The sequence below is a fragment of the Anser cygnoides genome, chromosome 10 (assembly GCF_040182565.1).
Source record: "Anser cygnoides isolate HZ-2024a breed goose chromosome 10, Taihu_goose_T2T_genome, whole genome shotgun sequence".
In the NCBI taxonomy this organism is placed as follows: Eukaryota; Metazoa; Chordata; class Aves; order Anseriformes; family Anatidae; genus Anser; species Anser cygnoides.
The window spans coordinates 18880651-18889443 of record NC_089882.1 but is presented as its reverse complement, the minus strand read 5'-3'; the positions used below and the strand labels follow the sequence as shown (position 1 = coordinate 18889443).

General features: G+C 59.2%; 1 protein-coding gene across 1 annotated transcript; it reads right to left on the bottom strand.

Annotated features, from left to right (window-relative positions):
* Window positions 1-3361: 3361 nt before the first annotated feature.
* Window positions 3362-6137, bottom strand: LOC136791649 (PHD finger protein 7-like). Its single transcript, XM_067003392.1, has 9 exons — window positions 6095-6137; window positions 5676-5767; window positions 5481-5582; window positions 5094-5218; window positions 4740-4902; window positions 4543-4649; window positions 4338-4451; window positions 4070-4188; window positions 3362-3543 (listed from the first exon to the last, which is right to left on the bottom strand). Exons 1-9 carry the CDS (start codon window positions 6135-6137, stop codon window positions 3362-3364), a joined length of 1047 nt encoding a protein of 348 aa, XP_066859493.1.
* Window positions 6138-8793: the final 2656 nt, after the last annotated feature.

The window sequence follows — 8793 nt, the reverse complement described above, 5'->3', positions numbered from 1 at the left end:
GGTTGCTAAAGGGAAGAGATCGGCGCCTGCCCCTCCACTCCCCCTCGTGAGGAAGCTGTAGGCCGCGATGAGGTCTCCCCTCAGCCTTTTCTTTTCCAGGCTGAACAGGTCAAGTGACCTCAGCCGCTCCTCGTACGTCTTCCCCTCTAGGCCCTTCACCATCTTCGTTGTCCTTCTCTGGCCACTCTCCAACAGTTTCACATCCTTTTTGTACTGTGGTGCCCAGAACCGTACACAGTACTCGAGGGGAGGCCGCACCAACACAGAGTAGCGTTGCAGCGCTGTGATCACCCACGTGTGCCACTGGGACGGAGCATGTCCAGAGTGCATTCAGCAGCCTGCTGTTCACTATCCCTTGTGAAAAAGGAGAGAAAAGTAAGCTTCAGGAGTCAGGAGGTAAACTCACACCATTCATTTCAAGTACAAGCAAAAAATTGATAACTACAGGAAAACAACCTTCCAGGTTGCAGATCAGCACGGGGGAAGACAGCTTCAGGAAGCCATTTACCTTCTCACTGTCTTCACTGACGGCCCTAGACACCAGCATTATGGAGCGCATCTCCGCAACAGGGGGCTCCTTCCAGTTTGAGCTGCTCTCCAATGCAAGTGGGAGGCTGTACAGTCGTCCCCTCGTGTGAAACTACGTACTCAGGAACGCTGCTCTGCTACTTCCAGATAAAGTTACTTCAAAAGCTGGATGTGAGGACCCAATTTCATTTCCAAGGAAAATAAAAATAATAATGCCACCACTGCACTTCCTGATGTCCTGCTTGTACCTGGAACGTTCTCTGTAGCTACTACATCTCTTCACTGTGCTGGAGAAGATGCGGGGACAGAGAGGCTCGCAGACACAGCTCATCTAGGCTAACTCACAGCCTCCTTAAGGCTGTATGCCTCGCAGTAGCTTTCCTTGTGCAAAACAATCCCTGGTGCCCCACAAAGCAGCTTGCCTTACTTGTGGGTGCCACGGAGCCCTCAAATACCAGCCTTGCGGTCTCACAAGCAGGATTGTGCCGGGTTGGCCGGTGCAAGAGCAAACGGACTGCCCAGCATTATCATCGTTTCTGAGGAAAGCATTAATCCGAGAACCCGAGAGGCCGTCTGCCCTGGAAGAGGAACTCCCAGAGTCCGATGGGACAAAGACAGGCAACACCACGTCCTCCAGCACCACACGGCTGGAGAAAGGGCACCGCGACATGAGTTTCTGGCGGAGTCCTTCGTTCTGCAGGAAAGGCCCTCCCAAAATCTCGCCTCGGCTCAGGGATTCACTCGCTTTCTGCCCCACCACGCCTCTCTCAGCACGGCCACTGCCACTGGAGGCAGTCGATCTCAAGCGAGGCGAGGGGCGCTCACCCCGCTCCACAGCGGTCCTGCTTGTGCGAGGCGTGTACAGCCCGTACCTGCGACCTTGGACTTCTCCGGCTCAGTGCTCAGCCTGTAGTTCTTCCTTGAGAGAGCAGGCCCAGCACCTCGCGACGTCATTCTTCACAGGCACCGGTGCCAGAGCGGGCATAAGACAGGCAGACGCCTCGACCCAAACCTGCTGGGGAGGATGCTGCCGTTAAACTGGTCCCTTTCTTGCAGGCTCACGAGCGTGGCCTGAGCAACCCGGATAAGCCGAAGCCGAGTCCTTGCGCTAACGGCAAGGCCATACAAGAGCCCAAAGCCGGCTGCCAGCCCTGCTCTCACCTGTCCCACCTCTTGCCAGCCCCGACCTCCTCTCCAGCGCTGCAGTGCTGTGATCACCCACGTGTGCCACTGGGAAAGAGCGTGTCCAGAGTGCTCGTCCCTGCTGCCATGGGCTCCCCTGCAAAGCAAGCAGCCTGGGGGAAGATGGGCGAGGGGAGCGGGGAGAGGCTGGCTCAGAACTGTATTGGGCTTGGGGGCTGGGGATTAGGGCCAGCACTTGGGGCTAGCGCATGCCTGGTTCTGCAGCGTGTTCTGGGCTGGCTGTAGGGATTTGGGGCTGGACGTTGTAATCATGATCGGGTTGTCCTCTGCTCTGGTCCAGGGTGGCTGGAGCCGCTGCTGCTCTTGGGCACTATGGAGCTGTGGGGCATCCCCATTCCTGTCAGTCTGAGGGTGCTGGAGCTGCTGCTCTCGGGTACCAGGGAGCCAAGGAGGGCCCCAGTCCTGCCTGGCTGGCGGTGCTGGGGCTGGTGCTGCCCGACGGTGGGGAGCCTCAGGAGGACCCCGGTGCCGCCTGGCTGCTTGCGCTGTTGGTGCTGCATTCGGCAGCTAGGTAACAAATCGTCTTGTTGGTATTGCTTACATCACCCTCGGGGATTAGATGCCCACATCGGTGGCGAGCAGAACCTGTGCTTGAAACATCTTGGTATCTACCTTATTTTGTCGTACCACTCCCCATTATTCCAAATTGTCAACAGCAGCCTTGCGAAGCCCATGCATGTGATAAGGCCCCGTGGTGCGTTATGATGCCCAAGTTCAACGTGGGTGGGGACGGCAAGGAATTGTAACTGCGTGCAATTGTGGTTGTGCAACAATCACACCTAAGCATGGTTTTCACTTGGATGTGGGAGATGCAAGCTTGTATCGTACTGATTCTGACCTGAAAACTCATGGGCCTGCGCTAATGAATGCGCAGTTAGAAACAGAGGGGTGTTTTAATGGAGAGAAACAGAGGGGTGTTTTAATGGAGTGCAACTTTGGAATCTCACAGGGAAAGTTCATACTACAATTCGTCAAAGACACTTTAATTTCGTGGCTCCTAACTCTACGTGCCATAGTCTACAGGGTGACGGTTGGCTAATAACTGGGACATGTGCAGCCCAAACGACATGTCTGGCTGTGTAGATCGTAACCCCTTCTGGACAATGTGATTAAGCCAAACGTGCTTACTGGAATTGCGTTGCTTTCCTAATCAATCTAATAGGGGGGAGGGAAGGAAGCAGGGAGACACGGCTTAGTCGTGCGAGTGAGGCTGAAGCCGACGCGCGTGTGATCTCTCAGCACAGATGGGATTGGCAGCAAGCTTTATTGTGATGGCGGCTGGGGACTGGAGCCAGGACGTGGGGCTGGAGCACGGCTGCTCCCGTGGCGTTGTTCAGGCCGGCCGTAGGGATTTGGGGCCCGATGTTGTAACCGGGAGCGGCTTCGCATCCGGACTGGCCCGGCGTGGCTGGAGCGGCTGCTGCGTTCAGGCACCGGGGAATCGCTGGAGGACCCCAATGCCGTTTCGCTTTCAAAGCTGCTGCTGCTGCTGCCCTGAGCACTGGGGGTTGTAGCACGTCTGCTCCCACGTCGTCTTTGGGTCTGCCTCTGGGTATTTGGGGCCTGATGTTGTAACGGGGAGCGGCTTCTTGTCCGGGCCGTCCCCTGCTGGCTGGAGCGTCGTCTCCGCCTAGGCCCTGGGGATCCACTGGGGGACCCCGATGCCGCCCCCCTGGCAGATCTGGTGCTGCTGCTGCTCCCAGCACCGTTTTCTGGTGCGTGGCTGCTCCTGCGGCGTCTTCGGGGCCGGCTCTGGGGATCTGGGGCTGGACGTTCCAGCGGTGAGCGGCTTCTTGTCCGGGGTCGCCCCCGCTGGCCGGTGGGGTGTCTGCCTTCAGGCACCAAGGAGTGACTGGAGGTTCCTGGTGCCCTCTGGCTGGCCAAGCTGGGGGTGCTGCTCCCAGCGCTGGGTTCTGCAGCACGGCTGCTCCTGCGGCGTCTTCTGGGACTGTGCCAGGTGTCTTGGGCCTGATGTACAGGCTGGCAGATTGTCCCCTGTTCTGTCCCTGGCCTTCTCCTCTCAGTCTCCTGGGAACTGTGGGATGGCCCCGGTGCTGCCTGGCTGCTGGTGCTGCTGAGGCTGCTCCTTTCGGGTGCTGGGGAGCCACGGGAGGGCCCCAGAACCTCTGGACTGGAGGTGCTGGGGCCGGCGAGCCCCAGATTGCTACTGGAGGCTGTAAGGGGAGACAGGAAGGTGAGTGGGATGGACTTCCAGACCCACGGCAGTAGAGGCTCTGACCCGTCCAGGGTCAGAGAGACTCTGGCAAGGCTGCCCTGAGCTCCTGCAGCCAGGCCTGGCCTGGCCACAGCCCAGCAGCATGAGGCCTTTGCCACTTACCAGTGCCCACGCCAGCGCAGCTGTCGCACTCCCAGGTGCCTGTGCTGTTGGTCAAGTTGGAGCAGCGCCGGTGGGTGCCTTCGGCAGCACAGGAGCGGCACAGGAGCAGCTGCCAGGGCCTGGGGAAGCAAAGAGTTGTGGGTGTGAGGACAAAGTGTCTGAGCCAGGGAGTGGCTGGCACATCCCTTGTGCTCTGTCCTGGCTCCCCCAGCATGTGCTGAGGCTGAGGACGTGGGCAGAGCCCCAGATGGCTGCTGAGGCAACTCACCCCTGTCCCTCCGCCTGCTCCCTGCCTTGTGGGTAAAGGCATTCACTGACATCACAGCGCTGGTGCCTCTCTTGCAGCGATGCAAAGGCATTGCCGTCCTCCCAGGTTGGTCCTCTGCAAGAGAAGGGAGGGAAATTGTCCAGTCCCTGGCCATGCGCAGCGCTTGTGCCCTCGTGTCTAGAGAGCAGGGCAGAGGGACACCAACCTGACTGGGACTTGGATCCCCATGATGGACATTTCGGAACGGAACTCCACCTGGTTTCTGCAGATGGGGCACTGGAAGTAGAGAATGCCTGCACTCACAGCTTGTCCCTGCAGAAGAAACACATGCGGTGAGAGGTGAGCGGGCCCTGGTGCTGCTGAGCACCTGCCGTGCGCGCAGGGTGAGGGGAGGGCTCCTACCTGGATGCAGCCCCGGTGGAACCAGGCGTGACTGCAGGCTGGGCACACCATGGTGTGGTAGGACTTGCTGTCCCCCACAGGGTCCATGCAGATGATGCAGATGGTGTCCTGCTCCGGAGCTGCCTGCACTGCCTGCTGAGGGCGGTGCTCCCAGCAGAAGGACCTGGCGGGGAGAGGGAAGGGAAGGGCAAGGTGAGAAGTGCTGGGCCTGCCGCGGTTGTGGCGAGGAGGGCAGAGGAACGTGAAGGAGCCCCAGGCCCATCCAGGCTCTGGCGCTGCCTCCGGCTCTGCCAGGCTGCTGGGAAGCACCAGCGTGGGGTCCTCTCTTGCTTGGCTGCTGCTGGCAGCCCTTACCTGTACTGCCCAAAGAACTGGGTGACGCATTCTCCCTCCGAGGCGCAGGGGAGATGGAAGCTGCGTTCACAGCCTGTCTCCGTGCAGGTGATGGTGGCCCCTCGCTCGCCACAAACGAAGCATTGCTGAGAAGAACACAGCAGCCCCATTAGCACCAGGCTCGATGCCGCCACCGCTGGCCCCACACCGCTGGGCAGGGCAGGGCACAGGGTGCGGGCGCTGCTGGGTCACGCTCTGCAGACCCCCCTGGCGGACAAGGCTCGTCTGCCAGAGCAGCAGTTTGTCCCGGAGCAGGTTGGAAAGGCTGGGATTGCTGCCTTGGGGTCCAGGCTAAGCTCGCGGGAGCATCTCCTGGCCCAAACCTCCCTGTTCCCATCAGGTCCTCACCTTCTGGGATGCCCGCTTGATTGTGTGCTGTATATCCTCCAGTAAAAATCCCAAAATTCCGTCGTGTAGTGATCCAAGCCGATAAAGGCCATTCGCAAGAGACTATAGAATGGAAAAAAGCAGGATCTCGTTAGGGGTCATAGTTGAAGGGACCGTCCCTGGTGGGATGCTGACGGGAACCCTGGGGGAACTCACCAGGCAAAACGTGTGGGCACAGAGTCCATTCCTTTTGTGTATGGGGCCGCAGATGTTCGGGTCAGCATCTGCCCGGCCACACAGCATGCATGCTGGAGGGGAGAGAGCAAATGGCACAGCCATTGAGCACCTTTGCGGGGCCAGGTGTCCCTGAGGGACTGTCCCCAAGGGCCTGTTCTGTCCCTGCCATGCTGGCTGATGGGCAGGGCCAGAGGCTGTGGAGGGGAAGGAGGCACAGCAGGCACAAGGGTCCCAGCAGGCACCCACAGCCCGACCTGGGCCCCCCCTGCCAAGGAGCAGAGGGGCCCTGCCCCGGGGTGGTTGGGGAGCCCCTGCCTGCCCCTGCCTCCCCTCTCGGCCACAGGCAGCCCTCCCAGCCCCTCCCCGCCCTCCTGTGGGACGGGATACTTTTCTCTCACCTTGCTCCCTCGAGTCGGGAGCCTTCCGCTTCATTTCAGACATGGTGCACTTGGACAGCGAGCACTTGGAGAGTCACTGCCCCAGCGGTGCCGGGGTTTCTCCTCCACACGCTCCTCTGCCGACCCTGAGGGAGAAGCAGGACGAGGGTGAGTCTGCAGCACGGGCCCGAGGTGTGCAACCCCTCCTCCCTCGGCAGCCCCCGGCAGCCCCCTCCTCCCTGCCCTCTCCCCAACTCACCAAATCGCACTGAGGCACGGCCCGAGCCCAGCAGCCTTTTATATGCTCCTCGCCCCCGCGGGTCGCCATGGCCAGCCATTGTGACATCACCACCGCACGCCCCCCGTTTGGGCAGGGACGCCCAAAGCTACCTGGCACCCACTGTGACAGAGCCCCCGCCTCACAGGGGTGGCTGGAGGTGCCACGCTGGGGCCTGGGCCCTCGGCACCCAAGCAAGAGGGTGGCCGCTCTTGCAGCCGGCACAGGCTCAAATGCCGGGTCCCGCGACACGCGGCGGAGAGGAAGGATTGCTTCCCTCGGCCTGCTGGCAACGCTCCCCGTGCCACAGGCAGGAGCGGAGATGTCCCTCGGACAGGGCTGCAGCCCTGGAGTGGCGGCGCCTGCACCGCACCTTTGGGCCAGCATTGCCGCCCTCCGGGAGAGCCGCAGGACACCTGGCGTTTGGGTCACAGCTTGCTCCCTCCTCACGTCCTTCTCCTACAGAGTTTCTCGAGAGCAGGGTGAGACCAGAGCTCGTTGTCTCCCCCAGACATCAGCAAGAGACATTACAAAGCCAGCGGTCTTAATCGTCTTTACTGCAGTTGACAGTCCAGTCTGAGCCCTGACTCCTTTCGCCAGCTCTCACCATCAGGGTTCAAAGCCTCCTAATTAGAATCACAGAATCGTAGAATCATTAAGGGTGGAAACGTCCTTCAAGATCATCTGGTCCAACTATCCCCTACTACCAATGTCACCCACTAAGCCATGTCCCTAAGCACCATGTGCAACCTTTCCTTGAACACCCCCAGGTGACTCCACTACTTCCCTGGGCAACCCGTTCCAATTCCTGACTATTCTTTCTGAGAAGAAATTGTAGTGGGCTTACTTGGCAAGTTCTGGTAGCAGGGGCCCATAGGGGTGGCCTCTGTGAGAAGAATCCAGAAGCTGCCCCATTTTAGATAAGGGCCCTGCTGCTGTCCAGAGCCAAGCCAATAAGCGACGTTGTTTGCGTCTCTGTGAGAGCATATTTAAGAAAGGGAAAAAACTGCTGCGGAACAGCAGCTGGGAGAGAGAGAGGAGTGAGAAACAGCCTTGCAGACCCCAAGGTCAGTGAAGGAGTGGGAGGAGGTGCTCCAGGCACCACAGCAGAAGTTCCCCTGCGGCCTGTGGTGAGGACCATGGTGAAGCAGGTTGTCCCCCTGCAGCCCACGGAGTACCACGGTGGAGCAGGGTTCCACGCTGCAGCCCGTGGAAGAGGCCACGGTGGAGCAGGTGGACCTGCACTGAAGCAGGCTGCAGCCTGTGGAGGACCCCCGCCAGAGCAGATTGCGGGCCGGAGCCGCAGCCCGTGGAGAGGAGCCCACGCAGGAGCAGGTGACCTGGCAGGAGCTGCCGCCCGTGGGGGACCCAGGTTGGAGCAGTGTGCTCCTGATGGATGGACCCCGTGGTACGGACCCGTATCTGGAGCAGTTCTTGAAGAGCTGCTGCCTGTGGGAAGCCCACGCAGGATCACTTTGGGAACGACTGCATCCCACGTTGGAGCAGGGGAAGAGAGTGACCGAGAAGGAACGGCAGGGACAAAGTGCTACAGACTGACCACAACCGCCATTCCCCCATTCCCCTGCTCCGCTTGGTTAAAGAGGTAGAGGAGGGTGGATGGGGGGAAGGTGTTTTGGGTTTCTTTCTTTTATTCCTCACTTCTCTAGCTTGTTAGTAATAGGCAATAATTCTTAATGTCTCCCTTCTCTGAGTCTGTTTAGCCTGTCACAATAATTGTTGAGCGATGTCCCCGTTCTTATCTCAACCCTTGAGCCCTTTGTATCGTTTTTTCTCCCCCTTTCCTATTCAGGAGGGGGAGTGAGAGAGAGGCTGCGGTGGAACTTGGCTGCCCACCCGAGAAAACCACCGCTAATTTCCAAACTAAACCTCTGGCGCAACTTGAGGCCATACTTTCTAGTCCTATCACTAGTTGTCTGTGAGAAGAGGCCGACCCCTAGCTCCCCACGACTTCCTTTAAGGTAGATGTGGAGAGCAGTAAAGTCTCCCCTGTGTTTTCCGTGTTAAGATCCCACTTTCGGATCCAAAGCTGACAAAAGAGCAAACATTAGCGGGGGTGGGTACAGTAAGCCCCCAAGCCACCACGACAACACAACCCTTCCCGTCACCCAACCCCCCTCTAACCCCTCATATTTATAGTACTTAAAATGGGGAGGGAGGGGGCTTTCCTCACAAATAAGGCTTTGCACCTTAAAAATGCAGCTCTGCACCTTACAGTGCACCTGGGGGCCCTAAAAATAAGGCATTGCGCCCTGAAAATGACAGCCTGGGCCGTAAAAGTGAGGGTGTAAGCAATAAGAAGCCAGCTTTGTCTCCAGAGAGCAGTCTCAGGGCCCTGAACAAACGGGCTTGGTCCCTACAAAGGAGCCCCTGGGCCTGCAAACTGCGGGTTTCGGTGACTGTGTTGGGTCTGTCTAGGACGGAG

Bases quoted from the DNA above. Each gene is read 5' to 3' on its own strand.
- LOC136791649 (XM_067003392.1), bottom strand. From the start codon at position 6,137: ATGTCTGAAATGAAGCGGAAGGCTCCCGACTCGAGGGAGCAAG. The intron at 4,650-4,739 runs GTAGGAGCCCTC...TTTCTTCTGCAG, and splicing joins TCCACCGGGGCTGCATCCAG to GGACAAGCTGTGAGTGCAGG. The intron at 3,544-4,069 runs GTAAGTGGCAAA...CCCACCGGCCAG, and splicing joins CTGCGCTGGCGTGGGCACTG to CGGGGGCGACCCCGGACAAG.